The sequence below is a fragment of the Physcomitrium patens genome, chromosome 22 (assembly GCF_059467195.1).
Source record: "Physcomitrium patens ecotype Gransden chromosome 22, ASM5946719v1, whole genome shotgun sequence".
Classification (NCBI taxonomy): domain Eukaryota; kingdom Viridiplantae; phylum Streptophyta; class Bryopsida; order Funariales; family Funariaceae; genus Physcomitrium; species Physcomitrium patens.
The window spans coordinates 3786514-3804059 of record NC_143431.1 but is presented as its reverse complement, the minus strand read 5'-3'; the positions used below and the strand labels follow the sequence as shown (position 1 = coordinate 3804059).

The following is a 17546-nucleotide window of genomic DNA, read 5'->3' as shown; positions in this document are numbered from 1 at the left end:
AAATTATATAATATATAAATATATATATATATATATTACAAGAAACTATAATGGCTATAGACAAATAAGATCAAAGTCTTAAAACTAAAATGAAAACAAAAGAAAAACATTGACAAGAGTGAGAAAGGCGTTACTTTGCTTACATATATATTATCTAACTAAAGAGCTATGTGACAACATTCTATAAGTCATCCAATACATGTCTAATTTGTAAAATACATATATAGCTTGTAAGAGGAATTTCTAACATGTATGACATGTTGCTAACTTATTGGCTAAGTTTTCAACCTATTAATTATATATAAACACATGTAAAGTCAAATCCATGTTTATAAAGCTTTTAAAGAGCTTTCTATTAAGACATTAACAAAATCACCTACTTTTATGTATCTTTACCATCTGTTGTTTTGTATCAAAATATATAGACTTATAAAAAAATGTCACATGTATACATAATCTATATTTACATATAATAAAATTCTATTCTAATATTTTTTCTAAATAATTAATACAATGCTTGAGATTTATATTCTTAGGTATTAGTTAACAATTGTTTTATTATTTTTTTGTGCCAAGAATTTTACAAAAAATAATATTTATATAGTTTGTGATTTTAGTATCAAAGTAAATAAAAGTATGGTTTATTAAATCTTATATGATATAGTCTATATAAATTATTTAGATCAAGATTAAAACATGTTATAAAAACTTAAGTGCATATAGTTTTAAATTCTAATTTATTTTAATTTATTTCAATTTGATTTATATCTGTATGAATATATATATATATATATATATATACATATGTGTGTGTGTGTTGAAACCAAGACTTCTGTGCCACATAACTCCATCCATGCACTGATCTATCTTATTTCTCATTCAATTCAAGGGTTTGTTGCAACGTGTGGCTTTACGATTTCCCTGAAACGGACGCAACAGACGAAAAGTGTGAAATCTTGGGATTTCGACAGATATCGTCGAGTTTCGCGAAGTTTGGCGCCAATCTCCCACTCCTGGATTGTTATCTGATTTTCGTCCCCTAGAGCCGACGATACTTCATTCTTCCTATGAGGATCAGACGATCGTCCAACAGGAAGACGAAGTCATTCTTCGTTTGGGGGTCTGAAACTGGTGAAGATAGATTGAGCAAGCTCAATTGCTTGAATTACTGCTTCTGATTCTCCTCAATTGAATTGTGATTTCTAATGAACGAATCTTCATGCAGCTCAGCTCTCGGAAGATTTCTCAGCTGGGCTTGGATTCTTTGGTGGTCGAACAAACAGGAGATAGATAGTCAGTAATCGCTGTGAAGTGTTTTGCGTCTTTGTTGGAAGTTTGAAGGTTGTTGCGAGGTTTAGGGTAATTGTCAGAAGGCGAGTGAAGATTGTGGACTGAAAGACTGAGGGAGGCTCTTGGGTTGAAGAATAGGTTGCATTGATGGAGTGTGTGGTAGGGAATACATGCTCCATCCCCACGAATTGGGGTTTGTTGAGGCCTTGCTCGGGATTCCCAACCAAGAATGGTGTGCTGAAAGTTTGCTCGTCTTCTTGCAATGGGAGGGGTGTTAATGGAGCTAGGCTTAAAATGCTGGGGAGTCGTACTGTGTGGAATGAAGGGAGGAGGGGACTACGAGGAGTGGCGCGGTGTAGTATGTCTGGGAACAGCATGCAATCCATGGCGTTGCATCAGCTGTCGGAGTGGCTCTCGAAGCAAGGCTTTCCAACTCAGGTGCGTTGTGTACACCCCGATTCCGTGGCTTAGATAGTGAGTGGAATTGTTATATGTTGGCCATCGGTTTTGGAAATTATTGATAATCTTCAAAAATGCTTCTTTCTTCAGGTTTAGATGAAAATTATAAATTTTATTTTCTACATGTGTGATTACACCGTTTTAAGTCTTGGCGGTTTTAAATCACCGTACATCTTTTGAAGTCTAGGGGAGGAGTGCCTCAAAATTATATTTTTCTATTCTGCTTGCGTCTAGTTTGTTGTCTCCCCTTTGCATTGCCAATCATAAACGTTGTGCCCAATGAACTGATAGACTTAATCTGTGGGCAGTGTGAAGTGCCGATCAATGAATCTCTATGTAATATCTAATTGTTACTCAGACTGGAGAGAGAATTTTAGGTCGCAACATCAAAACAGAAGTTGAAGTTACTGTGCTGGACGTTTTTCTAAATTCAGATTAGTGGATAACAATGTATGATAAGTTTGTGGTTTCCATCACACAGGACGTGATACTGACAGGTTTTGGAGAGGAGGGTGTCGGTTTAGCTGCAGGGCGGGACTTCAAGGTATTTCTGCTGGGTGAATTCACAGTCTCCCCAAAAAGTAGTTTATTGCGATCTAGAATGCAGTTCATGCAGAAACTGGATTGTAAAACAAGTTTAAACTCATAGTGTTTGGGATGGTCATCGTGCCAGGAAGGGGAAGTCGCGTTAAAAATTCCTGAGAACTACACAGTTACTGGGGTGGATGTTGTCAACCACCCTGTAGTTGCTGCTCCTGCTGCAGGTACATCCACTTTATACGTTTGATACTACTGAAAACTTTGAGTGCCAGGCTGGTGCTTATTTAGAACATTTTTTTTGTGGCAAATATTGTTTTCTTTTATTTACTTAGAGCAGACTTTCTGTTTTTAATATCGTAGGGCTGATTTGAGAATCTCCTGGACAGGCAGGGGCGACGTGATAGGCCTTACCCTCTGGCTTATGTATGAACGTTCCCTAGGTGAAAAGTCTGTATGGTATCCTTATCTTCAAACCTTCCCGTCGACCACCTTAAGTCCTATCTTATGGACTGCAGAGGAACAGCAGAAACTGCTTAAGGGCTCCCCTGCTCTAGGTACTCTCAGACACCAGCTTTTTGTGCGAATATTGATGATCGCATGTTTAGTCTTGAAAGGCGTATAATATGAATATACTCAAAGGCTGTAATTAGGACTTTCATTTAATTCCTATCTGCCTTATTTTTCTTTTCTAGCGCCACCATGAAATTTGAAATATGCTCTTGCGCGTTGAATTCTTGTGCAGAGGAGGTGCAGCAACGTAGTGCTGCACTGGAAGGGGAATACGAAGATTTACAATCATACTTTACCAAAGACCCTCAGGTACTTTATTTGCGTGGTCACTTCTTCAACTTGGGCACATCGTGGTCACATTGAACACTTATTGAATATTCCAAATTTATCTAATGTAGGAAACTAATGAATCATAGTACTTTGATATATCAGACTCCCTCGGTGTTTATTGTGTTGCAGACATATTTCTTGCAGTCTATGTATATATTTACATAACATATATTCTATTAACAGAGCCATTGAGCACCTAAATATTAATTTTCATTTGCTGTTCTGCTCGGCTGCGTTATTTTCAGTGTAATTGTTCATAAAAACGAAATCTATGTTGCAGTCATTTTCTTGTGTATTCAACGCAGCGTGTGCTTGTTTTCTGCTTCTCCAATTCAAACCAGGCATTCCCTCAAGAGTACTTTTCACTGGAAGCCTTCAAGTCCGCATTTTCAGTTATCCTGTCTCGAGCTGTATATTTACCGTCGGCTGATCTTTTCGCTTTGGTTAGTGACTTCCTCCGAGTTCTGAATGCCCTGTGTAGTTCGCATTATGATATACTTGTGATTGACCTCGCATTATTTAATTACAATTTATGTATGTTCTACCCGTCTCAATAGGAAAGGACGTTATCCGACTTGTTCAATTTATTGTTTCCTTTTAAGCAATGGTTTTAATCATTCGTTCATTAACGATTAGTTGTTCAACAACCTTGTGGGAGCAGGTACCCTATGCTGATGCGTTAAACCATCGAGCCGACAGTCAGGCGTATTTAGACTATAGTATGGAGGATCAGGCGGTAATCTTTTGAATACTCTCTCAACTTGCATTTGAGGTGGAAGCAAACAACGATAAATATCTCAGACTTATCAAGAGACTAGTCGGAATAGCAAAACTGTTCAGCGTCTAACTTATTTGTATGTATCTGGCATAAGTAGGTTATGTGTTAATGTGTGAAGGTAATACTATTGGCCTGGCAGGTAGTATTCCCAGTCGACCGAAATTATAAGGAAGGAGAGCAAGTGTTTACATCGTATGGACGAGAACGCTCGAATGCTGATTTACTGATTACGTAAGCCTGAAATTCGTGAATATTTGTTGAAACCTAAGTGTCCTATGTCATATTAGAACATGTTTGATTTCAGAGCTCGAACCAGCTTATTTTTTTAGTGCATTTGCGGAGCCGAACTACCGTATCACCGTCATCATCGTTATCATCTTTTCCGTCCTTTTTACTTTTATTATTTTCCTATATTCGCTTGGACACTACTCTGCTGCATATTAACCAATTTAAAGTGATTTCTCATGCTTACAAGTTCTTGCCACCTTGGATTCTAATAGCAACCAACACTAATTCTGGTTGCAGGTATGGCTTTGTCGATGAGAACAACGCGATGGATTACCTTGATCTTGAGGTATCATTGGATACTTAGCTATGCGCACTAACATGTTAAGAACTCTAGATGCCTATCAAAAGCGTTTGAGCTTCATCGAAGATCTTTGACTTTCTGAACTCGTGGTTGTTGATCTACGACACCCTTTTGGCAGGTTGGTTTAGTCGATGGAGATCGGTTACTGGTTTTGAAACAGCAGATATTGCAGCAAGCTATGTTAGATTCGCCCCAAACTTTTCCACTGTATCTGGATCGATTTCCGACTCAGGTCAGTTTGGTAATTGTAGTTATGATGATTTTAAGTTTTATTTCTAGTAGACCTCTCTGTAAGCTTCAGCTATCGCCTCTGATCTGTAATAATTTCGAAATCGAGGGACAGTGGATTCAGTGACATCTTTAATGACGCGTAGAGTGAGGTTTTGTACAGTTATTGACGTATATGAGGCTGTCGAGATTACAAGATCCAGCTCTCTTCCCTAAGATTGTTTTCGACAAAGACATTATGCTTGATCAGGTACATCATTCCTCTTTCCTGCGACTGAATATTTACATAAGACGGATATCATAGTTTGGTTTTATCCTTACTGATGCATGCAGTGAGGTTTCTTTAGTGATGCAGATTGTATTGTCCTTGCTCTGAACAAAACTTGTAAATACACGTACTTCGTGTTCGTCAAAGTTTGACTTGTATTTCATGCTTGAAATAATGAAGAGTAGGAATACAATGTCACAACGGAACGGTTTGCATAGATCTGGGTAATGTGTTGCTTTTAACTGGCCTGAAGATACCTGGTAAAATTATGATTGTCAAACATCAAATGTGTTTTGTTTGCAGGCAAATGAATATGAATGCTTGCAGCTTCTCATGGGTGAATGCCGTACAAAACTGGGTAATTATGAAGGGGGTGTGGACGATGAGATTCGTTTGCTTAAGAACAAGGTCAGAATACTCAATGGTTCTCAATTACCTGTCTCACTTTTCATATGGCTAGAAATCTTTCGAGCAGGTCTTGGTAGTTGAGAGGAACATTGCCCAGAACCTATTTAATATCCTGAATTCACAGGACAAGTTAAGCCTATACAGTAAGCGGTTTGCAGAATTTCTTTTTCTTGTAAAGCGGCTGGACTCTTCATACTTACGTGCAGGACTATCATTAACATTTGGCGCTGATCGAAACCTATGTTCAACAGAAAATCAGTCAAAGGGAGAGAGTTGCTGCACAACTACGACTCTGTGAGAAAAAAATCTTAACAAGCACCATGACTGCTCTGCGTAACCGGTTAGCTCCAATTCGTGGCATCCCTACCAAAAGCGGTGGTCTCAAGGTAAGCTTCACATGTGCACGTTTGTGAGTTCGGTTCACCTTGTGTTCCAATCCAAGGAAATGGAGTAAACATAAGGATAATCATGGGGAGACTGCCATAACTGCTTGATTGTGTGTACAGGACCCAAATGCAGACATAAATGAGATGTTTGACATGGTGGAGCAAGTGGCTTCGGCTCCTAAGAAGTTTTTTGATAATATGTTTAAGAAGTAAGCTATATCAATACTTAAGGTTCTGGCATGTTTAAAATGCATGGAACATAAGACGCATGTATTAAAATCTTTTCCTTCAATTTTCAAACTGCTTGCTGGTATTTGTTCAAATGTTATGATCTCATGGTTCGTTTCCTGTTTTTATTTTCCAAACTTCGAGTACACTTAAATTGGGTGGCTGATCGACCAATGCTTTATGATTAGTTGAGTCGACTGTGGTGAAATCTCGAATTCAAAGTCCTGAAAGCATCTGTGTAGCATTTTCATTACTAGCAAGATGGGTAGAGGCTCTTATGTACATTAATTTATAGTTAAAACGAGAGACGGCTCAATTCGTCTCAAAATAAAAACAAAGTCTCACTCGGTGGGACCAATTACTGAGCTAAGGGAGATCTATCATTGAATTATAAAATTGAAGTAATCACACTTGCAATTTTGATCTTACTAACCAGATGATGCCTAAAGTTGTTTGCTTGAATTAATAACAAGTCACTTATGTTTGATAATCCTCCATTGCAAAGGAATTGGGTTTGGCCAAAAAATAGCATGGCATTCTTTCATACCGCAAAATGAGGTGGTGGATCTATTTAAGATTTAAGTGGATTGATTTAATATTCTTTATACATAATTACCATCATCTTAATAAATTACAATTGTTGATTTTTAGTTAAGTTAAAATTAAATGTTTGTGATTTTATGTTTAACTAAATTTTAAATTTTAAAATCTTATTTTTAAACCAATAATTTAAATAAATAAGTATTTTAATGAATTGTCCAAAATGAAAGAAAAATGTGTGAGATAAAAAACAAGTGAAATAAAAATTGTACTATTCTGTGAATTCTCTTTTTGTTTGTTTCTTTCTCCAACGCAGTAAAGAAACTCTGATTATTTTTACATTTTTGTTCAAAAACCCAGTAATCGTTCCAATATCTTTACGATATTTCTTGTGCCGTTTTTCACGTGTTGAGGAATCATTTTTTTTTTCTATTTAACTTTTTTGTGGTTGTCAATAGATAGTTAATTTATTTTCAATTCATAATATACTGTACGAGTTGTATTCCTCCAAAAAAAAAAAAAAAAAAAAACACTACTAAATTACAGATTGGCAGCGATTTCACATGCCCATCCTCCCAATCTTAGTGTTGACCCTCGGGAACCGTACTCCGGTCTTCCTCCAGCCACAGCCACATTCCAAAGCATAATCTGCGGCATGCTTGACACATCTCAACCTGCGCAAACAAGTGGAAACAAAGCATTGGAGACCAGAAGCCACTGCCTCACCCACCGGAAGCACAACCCCTCGTATAAATTAACCCCTCTTCTAGAAAGGTCTATACATTCAAAACCTTATCAGGAGCTACAATATCGGAAGCAATACGCTCGAAACATTGCCGTCGATGTTGCGGTATCCGAAATATTCCGAATATCACTGAAATATCCCAAAGAAAAGATTATATCCTATAAACCAGAATATGAGTAGAATGACCATCCCGAGATTACAGCGGCAGGGCTATCCAACGCGGATTTCTTGATAGTTGCTTTTAAAATTCACAATCCGAGCGTCTCTGTCTGTCTCTGGCTCGCTCTCTCTCTCTGAACATCCCCAGGGGGGGGGGGGAGTAGCCATTGATTCCGCCTTGATTCTGTTCTGCAATTCAATCAAGCAAAGATACAAAAGTAGAGCACACAAAGCACCTCCATTAAACCCAAAAGCACACTTGTAAAACATGATTGTAAAAAATGAAATGTGTGATGATCATGCCAATTGTTGCATGATGGATTGATTTAGTAAAAGAATGGATTGATTTAGTAAAAGAATGGGTTGATTTAACAATTCCTAAATTTTATAGTGCTTTAAATTTTGGTTAAGATGAATGAAATTATTTAAGAAAAGTGAGAATGTTAGATTAGATATTCTCCATCATTATTACTTTTATTGGTACTACATCAAAAATTAAAAATTGTGGGAGACCATGTATCAAGTGAGTGGCATGTTGTGGTCACAGAAGCAAAAACTATGGTTGGATTAGTAGTAGAAATTCTCAAGAAATTACAAATAAATTATAAATAAATCTCAATTAAATCCTAACCAAATCCTAATAGAATCCTAAGAAAATCCTTAAAATCCTATTCAAATTTCAAGCAAATTGTGACAAATCCTAGTTAAATCTTAAGTAAATACTACAAAAAATTTCAAACCACCATAACTATTACATTAATTTTTGATCTCGATTTAAAATTTCTACACAATTCAAATTACTAATTGAAAACAAGCATACAAAATTTGAAGAGAATCTAATATAAAGATTGGCAAAAAATGCTCCTAATTTGTTTATATATGAATTGTCCTTCATCTCCAACCTTATAGTAAAACTTATAGTTTTAATATCTTATTGTTGAATCATTAATTTTGTTTTAAAATTAGTCAAATATATAGAAATATTAGTCAACTATTAGAACACAATGAAATCACTGCAATCTAACTAGCAAATTGTTCAAAATCTAAGAAGCCCTCATTAACCTTCAAAATTCAATTTTAGAGATCCTAGCTCACTTATACCTTAAAAATTAAATTTAACCTTCAAAATTCAATTTTAGAGATCCTAGCTCACTTATACCTTAAAAATTAAATTTAACCTTCAAAATTCAATTTTAGAGATCCTAGCTCACTTATACCTTAAAAATTAAATTTAACCTTCAAAATTCAATTTTAGAGATCCTAGCTCACTTATACCTTAAAAATTAAATTTAACCTTCAAAATTCAATTTTAGAGATCCTAGCTCACTTATACCTTAAAAATTAAATTTAACCTTCAAAATTCAATTTTAGAGATCCTAGCTCACTTATACCTTAAAAATTAAATTTAACCTTCAAAATTCAATTTTAGAGATCCTAGCTCACTTATACTTTTACATATCCTAGCTCACTTTTTTCATTTAGAAGTATATAAAAAAAAAGTCATGTTTTTGCAATTTACCTTTGAATCACAATACAAAACCTTTGGCATCATTGTAGTTAACAAATGATAAAGTAGTGACACCACCAATGTCACCTACATCATGGAAGAAAATAAAATTATCACACACTTTGAATACAAATAAAACCACATTCACAACATTAAACAAATTAGCAAGTGGAAAAGAATTAATGATAATAATAATAATCATTAAAAATGACAGTATAGTCACAAATTGTTGTAAGAATGAAATCATTTTAAGAAATTTCAGATCTTACGGTAAAAAAAAATTTAAAAAATTAATATTAATAGATCACAATTTTATTTTATTTTCTTTATACTGTACGATAACAAAAACCCAATAAGGAAAAGCTAAACCACAAACCGAATTTCAAAAACTAAAATCCATCAGCATCCATTCACGATTCACACAAAGAATGAGAATATTTCTATAATTCTCACAAAGACTAAAAAAAATCAATGAGTAAGAGTAATCAGCAAAGAGCATGCAACAGTAAGCAGAAACACAAAAAAGGAAAATTGCAGAAAAAAGCATGCAAAATGCTATTCACAAGTAGCACAGGCTGATCAGTGAACACAATCTTTCTGTCCGGGAAGATGAAAGAAAGAAAACAAACAAAGAAAGAAACGAGGAGCAGGATACGGTAGGCGTCGATGTCCGCCCACATCCCCACACGTTGTGGACAGAAAGGCTACAAACAATCCACGCAATGCAATCCATGAGCTAAGTTGGCAATCCTGCAACACCAGGAGAGCGGGAGGAAGAGAGGGTGGGCATCTTTCACTTACACTCGGTGAACAGTTACAGGCTCTGTCTCGTAGAGCCCTTCCCCTCCACATGCTATTGTAATCTGAGAGCCTGGTTCGAAAAATGGGGGGTCTCTTGATTCCCTTATCATTTGTACTGACGGTTTCTCATGTTGGATCACTGTAGACGCAACCAAGGTGGCGAACTGCTCGAGACTCAGTTGTGTTATCACTGTTGCTGTCGCCCCAACTCAGCTCAGTTGTTGTTGTTGTTGCTGTAGATTGTTGGTGGTGGGAGCCCTGAAGCTGTTGCGGACTCAGTTTGGGGGAGTGTGTGGAGGACGTATTAGTGTACTGTTGCTGTGAATGCTTCGTGAAGATTTGAGGTTAGATGGGGAGTGATTAGTGGAGTGGGTAGCCTGTCACATCGGATTTTTCAAAAAAATAAATGTCTTGTGTCTAGTTGTTATCGAGTGAGTGGAAGAGTGTTTCGGAATGCGGTGCAAAACATGCAAGATTGCAAATGGGTGGATCTGTGCTTTGCTGGTTTCTGTGTAGGTTGTTCGTTTGTAGCTTTTGAATTCTGTTCTTGCGGTGTTCGATGGTTTGGCGTGAGAGTGCCAGTGTGCAGATGACGGGCGTTTGTTGTAGGAAAAGTTTTTCAGAGTGTGTGTAAAGTGGATTAGTTTGTGAAATGGAGGGGCAGTTTCACACATGCTGAAGTGCGAGGCTTGTGAAGGTTGTTGCTTTGCTATATTACTCATCTTGCATTCAGGAATGGAGGTTTAGTGGATTGGCGGGAACGCTACTTGACATCCAAGAATGGTAATTTGAATCTAGTTTCTGTCACGTGTTACAGGTTCGTCTGCACGGTCGCTAGAGATTTTCAAGTCTTCTGGGCTGGTTTTGCATCACAAACCCTTACAGCAAACACACCATCTGAACACCTGCAAGTAATATGGCATCGAAAATTATTATGGAGGATTCCCGAAAGTCTACAAAGCCTTTACCCTGGGCGGATAAGTTTTGCGACTATATTGAGAGGGGCATTTTGTGGTTTTTTGATGATTATAACAGCAAAAAGACAAATTACTGGATTAAAAATAACTATGCTCCAGCTGATGAGCATGACCCTGCAACCAATCTTCACGTTGTCGGTACCATCCCTGTAAGCGCCTATCTACGTCTCCAGCAATATCCGGGATGTAAAGTTTCTTGTCTACGCACTCCTCTTATCTGAGCATGCGTTCACAAAACAAATAAGTCTGAAACTTTGTCTTTCTATTCCACTGTGGAAAACTGCTGTTGACGAGGATGGATTTTGTACTTCTGGCTCTTCCTGTGTGAAATGGAAAGTGAATTAATATTGTGACTATATTATTCGATCGGTTGACAGGAATGTATGAATGGAGAATTTTTGCGGGTTGGTCCAAATCCCAAATTCCAGCCAGTTGCTTCATATCATTGGTATTTCCTTGTTGCGAACCTGCAACTATTTTGGCTTGGTCTTTTCGAGCATGCTATTGCCACATTTTGAACGAATTATTCTTTTTTGGATAACGTCTTCGGAATACTTATAGCAAGTTGCGGGATTGTAAGACTAGATCAGAGCAGCGCAAGTTCTGGCCTCTGTTTCGAAGGTTGATTTGTTGTGATTGATTATGCTTGAATTCAAGGATCTCTTCGGTCGTTTATTGCCCACATGGTTTTCTGATACGGTCCTCTTGATGTCAGTGCAGGTTTGATGGAGATGGGTGCGTATTCGGTGTGCTAAACTCTTAGTTTGTTTGTTGAAGAAGTGTTTGTTTTTTGGCAATAGGCAGGCTACCGCGACTTTTACTGATACCAATATAATAATATGTATTTTTCCTGTTAGGATTTTGGTCATAAATTACAATAATGCATAGTGGAAAGAGGTCTAGAATATGTGTTTAACTTGTAACAAGGGAGGTAGTGCTGGAGTTCAGCATATGGTGCGTCAAAGGCTACTGAAGGAGTCACGGTGGGACCACCTTCAGTATTCGAAACCAGAAAGAATTTGACGGCGCATGACAATCCAGGGTTGATCATTTGGCTGATGTATGTGGCAGAATGATACATGGACTGAAGATTAAGGATGGAAACGCCACTTACGTTTCTCGGTATGTGAAAACTAGCCGACTCCAACAAGAAGAAAAATATGGGGCAGCCAAGTTTCTTAAGGTAGGTCGTCTTTCTGTGTACTGTACGTTGTAACATTGCTTTTTCTTTTGACAGAGAAACAGACTCTATGGTGCACTATAGAATTGTTACGACGCTGTCTCCCTGTTGGTTGTACCTACCTGAAAACTCTTCAGCTTCGTTCTTATCCATTGCTTCTCGCGTCTTGCAGATGGGAGATTTGAGGGGACCGAAAGGTATGCTGTACATTCGGCTCCATAAACTCCGTGCCAGGCTTGGGGTCATTGACCTCTCTCGGGGTGCAGGAACAGGTGGACATTCTGACTCTTTCTCCAGATCGTCTGTTTATGAAAATAAATTCGCCAGAGGCAGAAGTTCAGTTATTCCGCAAGCTATCTTTGTATGCTGGCAGTGCAAGTCGAATTCTCATTGGTCTCCTTGTTTTGCAGGCAATACGGCACTCATATATCACAACAAGAAGCTCCTGGCACTGAACGAAGGCGACAAACCTTGTAAGCTTCCTATCATGTTTGAACACTAATCATGCTTTAAATTTGCTATTCGAGATGTTCACGGTAGCAGAACTTCGAGTTTTCTCAAATCTGCTAATTTCAGAGATTCTGAGTGTATCATTTTTTAATTAATTAATTTATTTTATTTATTTATTCTGTTGTATAACTAATGTGCCAACCTTGACCTCTATGAATTTGTGATTCAGATGCAATGAGAGTGTTAGAAGATGGCGACCTTGAGACACTGGGTCGTGTTGACTATGGAGGCAAATTGCAGCACCCCTTCACTGCCCATCCCAAAGTGGATCCTATCACCGGTGAGTCCTTGGCTCCCTCTGGCCTCGAAGCAATTTTAAGCGTATCTATTATCCGCCGCTGTTGTTTGAGGAATTGTTTAGTTCCCCTCTGGAGCAGCATTTAAGAATTATGTGCTCTTCTTTGTCGGACATTCTGGTACTTGTTCACCACCCTACATTGTGAGTAAAGAATGGTAAGATCATAATAAAACTAATCAAATCTCCTGTGCAGGAGAGATGTTCACTTTTGGATATGAGATCGACAAATCCCCCCCACAAATTACCTATCGTGTGATATCCAAAGATGGAATTATGCAGGACCCCGTTTGCATACACTTGCCTCAGATTGTCATGATGCATGACTTTGCCATCACGGAAAATTATGCAATCTTTATGGATCTTCCCCTCCTGATGGACGGCGAAGTATGTCTCCTTACCAAATATCACTTTTGCATAAAAACAAGTTCGTAATGCTTTCAATATCCTATATTTGGACTTCTTTGACGACTGAAATCAAAGCACACGTGATCCATCATACTGATGGCAAATATTCTATTCACCAATCCTTCGTTTCGTTGTTCGTTTCTGTTTTTATTATACAGAGTATGATGAAAGGAAACTTCTTTATCAAGTTCGACGAAACCAAAGAAGCTCGGTTGGGAGTACTTCCTAGATACGCCACTAACGAGAGTCAGCTTCGCTGGTTCACCATTCCCGTGTGTTTCATATTTCACAACGGTTCGCATTTATGAAGCTCTAAACTATCCCTTTTGATTCGAATTGAACCTTTATTAGGCATCTCTCTGAACCTGTCTATCGTCCGCAAATTTCCCTTTCACATGATACATAATTTGTATAAACCTGGGCATCACACCATAACTTCGGATTGTTTCATGATCCAACGTTGACTGCATTGCTTCACTCTCTTCCTGTACTGGTTTATTGACAACCTTGGTTTCTTTTCACCACCAGCGAACGCTTGGGAGGAAGGCGATGAAATTGTCTTGCATTCTTGTCGAATGGAAGAAATAAACCTAACGACGGCAGCAGACGGATTCAAAGAAAATGAACGCATTTCTCAACCTAAATTGTGAGCGCCTCTTTTATCCTCAATTCTCTCTCTCTCTCGCTCGCTCTCTCTCGTATTGTCATCGCTCTTGAGCCCCTTCATTTTTTTTGTATTGTCCAGAATTTATGGTTACTGTTTCACATGATTTTGTGTATGGTCGTGTAACTGGTATCTTTGTAATTTTTTTAAGGTGCTGCTAGGTTCTCCTCATGTTTTGAGTCATTCCCTGTTTTCTGTTGTAGGTTTGAGTTTAGGATCAACCTTAAGACTGGTGAGGTGAGACAGAAACAGCTCTCAGTTCTGGTGGTGGATTTTCCAAGGGTCAACGAGGAGTATATGGGAAGGTACTTGATTCAAGCCCAGGCTACTTAGGCTGGCTAACGCGGGTGTATGTTCGCAATATGTATATATAAAATTCTACGTGGCCATCGCTTTCAATCTGATGATATATATAGCTTGTATACTTTAGGTTTGAAAGGAACTCCTGCATCACTGTAGTAGTCATGCATCTGCTGTGAATCTGACAGAGCTCGTGTCTGTTGCATGAGACGTAGTTACTCGGCAATTCTCGAATCTGCTTCCGGATTTCCACTAATTGGTGCTCGCTCAATTTCTATGTGCAGGAAAACTCAATATATGTATGGAGCCATTATGGACAAAGAGTCTAAAATGGTAGGAGTCGGAAAGTTCGACCTATTGAAAGAACCAGAGGTGAACCCCAAGTCTCTCGAAGAAGGAGGCGACATTGAAGGTGTATTTCTGTATGGACCCGGGAGGTTCGGTGGAGAAGCTATTTTCGTGCCTCGCAACCCCGGAAGGGATGGACCGGAAGACGACGGATATTTAATTGTCTTCGTGCACGATGAGATCAAGGAGTACGATACTAACCACCTCTAATTTCTGAAACGATAAGCTTGTTCTCGCATCACGTAGAAATGGAAAATGGCCTATCCTTGAATCACAGATGACATTTTCAATGAGCTTCTCGTGACGTTTTCGTTCCTCACTCGCACTAGATGTTTCGATACAAATTGTGATGGTAACACTGAGTCTGATGATCAATATTGGCTGGACAGTAAATCGGAGGTTGTAATAATTGATGCCAAGGCAATGGCGGCTGATCCAGTAGCGGTTGTAAGCATGCCAACGAGAGTCCCTTACGGATTTCATGCATTCTTCGTCACTGAGGTGGATTTTTCGCATTCCTTGCCCATCTATCCCGTAGTTTCTACTTCATGGGATGATTAGCAGGCCGCTGTAAGCTGTTTATTAATGTGGATAGAATAAGCTTTATTTGCAATCTTAGTTGTGCAGACTGGTAGACACAAGTTCACGAGCACTCACTACCTGGGTTGTTTTTGTGATCACAGGAACAACTGAAAAACCAAAGCTGAAACTCGGACATTGGGTGGAAAATTCCAGAAGCCTTTTATGAAGGCTCATGGCCCGGCAGGGTGGTCTTTGCTTCTTACATAGTGTATCTAGTAGTTGAATTTGCAGAGGGTGCCTTGTTCCTGTAGTACCATAGTTGTAGGATTGCTGTGAATGTTAACTGGTGACTAATGTACCGAAAATGCTACTTTTTTTGTACTGTATCTGTATAAAGCAGTTGTTTTGCTGATACCAATTGGAACTTTTTCACTTCCATTGTGGAAAATCCCTGTTCTGTGAGCCCTTCCGAACCCTTTCGTGAGTTCTTGCCGTTGTCTGCGTTATGACATGTGCCTGCTCATGATAGTATAAGTTTTAACTCATTACAGGCATACCGTAAAAAGCAGGTCACCTTTATTCTATATTCATAAAATCTTCTCGCATTCTAACCTTGAATTTGAATTTCATGCAAATGCCAATAATTTCACAGAAATTCTCCTACGATTTTGTCAAAAGGAAGCTCCACGTGCACATTTGTTGAGCCAGTCAGGATGTAAATTTTTACAGTATTTACCGAGAGAGATAAACGATCAGAGCTTTACAAGTCCCAGCTGTTACGGATGTCAACTTCCATGAAGTCAACCAGTTCATATTGATGAACTTGACTTGGTGATGTTGTGATTACATAGGATGTTTGATGGTGCTGCACATTGTAGTAACTAGAATGCACCCAACAAGATTTTATTTATTTATTTAATCACATTATTGCTTTTAAAAAAAATCTGGTATTCTTTGAATTAATTATTGTCGGGAAATGATAGTTAGAAGTTTTGAAAATATATTATCATTACTCAAGTAGTATATATTTGTATAATAAGTTGGAATGGGATAGAGTTTTAGACAGAAACAGGCCATCATATTGGAAAATACAATACTTGAAGTAATGGTTTAGAAGAGTTGAACATGAGACTCTAAGCATTTCAAGTGGAGTTTTAATGGATAGGACATTTTATAAGTATATATAGAGAAATAAATAAATAAATAAAATCCTTTAGATAGTATTAACATAGACAGTGTTTCTAATGAAAAAAATAACTTTATAAATTACATAAATCATAGAAATTTGTTATTTTTTGTTTTATCTAGAGCTTTAACCAAGCTATAATGCAGTTTAATTGGGCCTAGTCAAACAACACTTGACTTTATGTATATTTTTTTATTTATCTTAATTTTTTCCATTGAATTGGCAATTACTTATTTTAGTGCAGTATTTATGATATTTTGGTCGATTTAGTTGTGCTACTAGCTTGTTTTTGTTATAATAGATTCCAAAAAAAAAAATTAACATATTTGAGAGATACATGAATGTATTTTTGATGTTTCATCTAATCTATCATTTTGTAGTGAGTTGCATAGTTTTTATATGATTATTCATTAGGATCACTATTTTGAATCTCAAGCTACAGTATTTATATTGAACATGTCCTTAATCTAATATTAATACCAAATAGAAAGCTAAGCCTACAATATATGAGATAGAAGATAGATCTTAGAAAATATTGTTGTGTAGAAGTGTATTTTAATTTTTATTATTGTTTTCCTATATAGATTGGGTTTAATTTAATTTTTTCTTTATTTAAAATGATCATTGCTAGAATTTAGAAAAATTTCTATTGTGGTTTAAACACCAATATAAAAAAATTCAAATTACTTGATTTTTGAATATCACTTTATAAATCTTCTTAAAGATAAGATCACTATAAAAAATTACAAATTTTTCCTTGAATTTCTTTGTGATCTCCCTTGAATTAATAATGTTCATTGAATATTATACTAAGCATTAAAATCCATAAAGCAAGCACCTGTTGTTACATCCTAGTTTTATGAGATACTCATGAAAATAAGTGTTATAATCTTATAGAAGAACATTGTTTTCTATGCTATAATAAAACATATAATTTTTTAATTTTAGGAATAAAAATGCTTCTTTTTAAACTTTTACAAAGTATTTGATGTCTCTTTGTTCAAATTTTGCAATCGTAAATAAGGTTGTTGTAATTTATTTATTTTATTTTATTTTCTCCTTATATCATGTTTCATTTACTTCAGAATTATTTTTCATTTTCTAACAATAAAGCACATTTACATGTATGATGTTAAATATAAAGTGGTCAAATTGAGATGTTTTAAATGTGAACCTTACACATGAATTTGTAATTTTTAATTCTATATAAGTTTTCTTTATTCTTGTGAACTTTGCTTTATTGTGACATACTTAGGCACATTAAAAGATAGATTTAACAGTAGTCTTGTGTAAATTGATATTATTATTATTACTAGTATATATATACTCTAAATTTTCACTAATTGAAGGTCTCAACCAACAAATATTTGTTAATTGAATTTATGAAAAT

General features: G+C 36.8%; 2 protein-coding genes across 32 annotated transcripts; both read left to right on the top strand.

Annotated features, from left to right (window-relative positions):
• Positions 1-1166: 1166 nt before the first annotated feature.
• LOC112275359 (uncharacterized) lies at positions 1167-6109 on the top strand. 2 transcript variants are annotated; one of them, XM_024505680.3, is made up of 14 exons: positions 1167-1728; positions 2231-2293; positions 2423-2513; positions 2676-2843; positions 3032-3108; positions 3471-3572; positions 3791-3865; positions 4047-4138; positions 4433-4481; positions 4615-4728; positions 4888-4974; positions 5296-5400; positions 5652-5786; positions 5907-6109. In XM_024505680.3, the coding sequence occupies exons 1-14, from the start codon at positions 1438-1440 to the stop codon at positions 5997-5999; spliced, it is 1542 nt and encodes a 513-aa protein (XP_024361448.1). In that variant the 5' UTR covers positions 1167-1437; the 3' UTR covers positions 6000-6109. The 2 variants fall into 2 exon arrangements, with proteins under 2 accessions (XP_024361448.1, XP_024361447.1); XM_024505679.3 differs by having other exon boundaries at positions 3435-3572.
• A 3606-nt stretch (positions 6110-9715) lies between these two features.
• LOC112275097 (carotenoid 9,10(9',10')-cleavage dioxygenase) lies at positions 9716-15384 on the top strand. 30 transcript variants are annotated; one of them, XM_024505111.3, is made up of 17 exons: positions 9716-9747; positions 9912-9922; positions 10006-10463; positions 10584-10892; positions 11121-11191; positions 11464-11478; positions 11815-11926; positions 12096-12195; positions 12334-12396; positions 12603-12713; positions 12925-13115; positions 13295-13430; positions 13665-13782; positions 14004-14105; positions 14385-14636; positions 14838-14949; positions 15132-15384. In XM_024505111.3, the coding sequence occupies exons 4-17, from the start codon at positions 10683-10685 to the stop codon at positions 15153-15155; spliced, it is 1617 nt and encodes a 538-aa protein (XP_024360879.1). In that variant the 5' UTR covers positions 9716-9747; positions 9912-9922; positions 10006-10463; positions 10584-10682; the 3' UTR covers positions 15156-15384. The 30 variants fall into 30 exon arrangements, with proteins under 30 accessions (XP_024360879.1, XP_024360877.1, XP_090102255.1 ...); XM_024505109.3 differs by lacking the exon at positions 9912-9922 and having other exon boundaries at positions 10006-10110; XM_090246129.1 differs by lacking the exon at positions 9912-9922 and having other exon boundaries at positions 10006-10110; positions 11464-11543.
• The last annotated feature ends 2162 nt before the right edge of the window (positions 15385-17546 follow it).

Bases quoted from the DNA above. Each gene is read 5' to 3' on its own strand.
- LOC112275359 (XM_024505679.3), top strand. From the start codon at position 1,438: ATGGAGTGTGTGGTAGGGAATACATGCTCCATCCCCACGAATTGGGGT. The intron at 2,294-2,422 runs GTATTTCTGCTG...TCATCGTGCCAG, and splicing joins CTGCAGGGCGGGACTTCAAG to GAAGGGGAAGTCGCGTTAAA. The intron at 2,844-3,031 runs GTACTCTCAGAC...ATTCTTGTGCAG, and splicing joins TAAGGGCTCCCCTGCTCTAG to AGGAGGTGCAGCAACGTAGT.
- LOC112275097 (XM_024505115.3), top strand. From the start codon at position 10,683: ATGGCATCGAAAATTATTATGGAGGATTCCCGAAAGTCTACAAAGCCT. The intron at 10,893-11,120 runs GTAAGCGCCTAT...ATCGGTTGACAG, and splicing joins ACGTTGTCGGTACCATCCCT to GAATGTATGAATGGAGAATT. The intron at 11,927-12,095 runs GTAGGTCGTCTT...CGCGTCTTGCAG, and splicing joins GGGCAGCCAAGTTTCTTAAG to ATGGGAGATTTGAGGGGACC.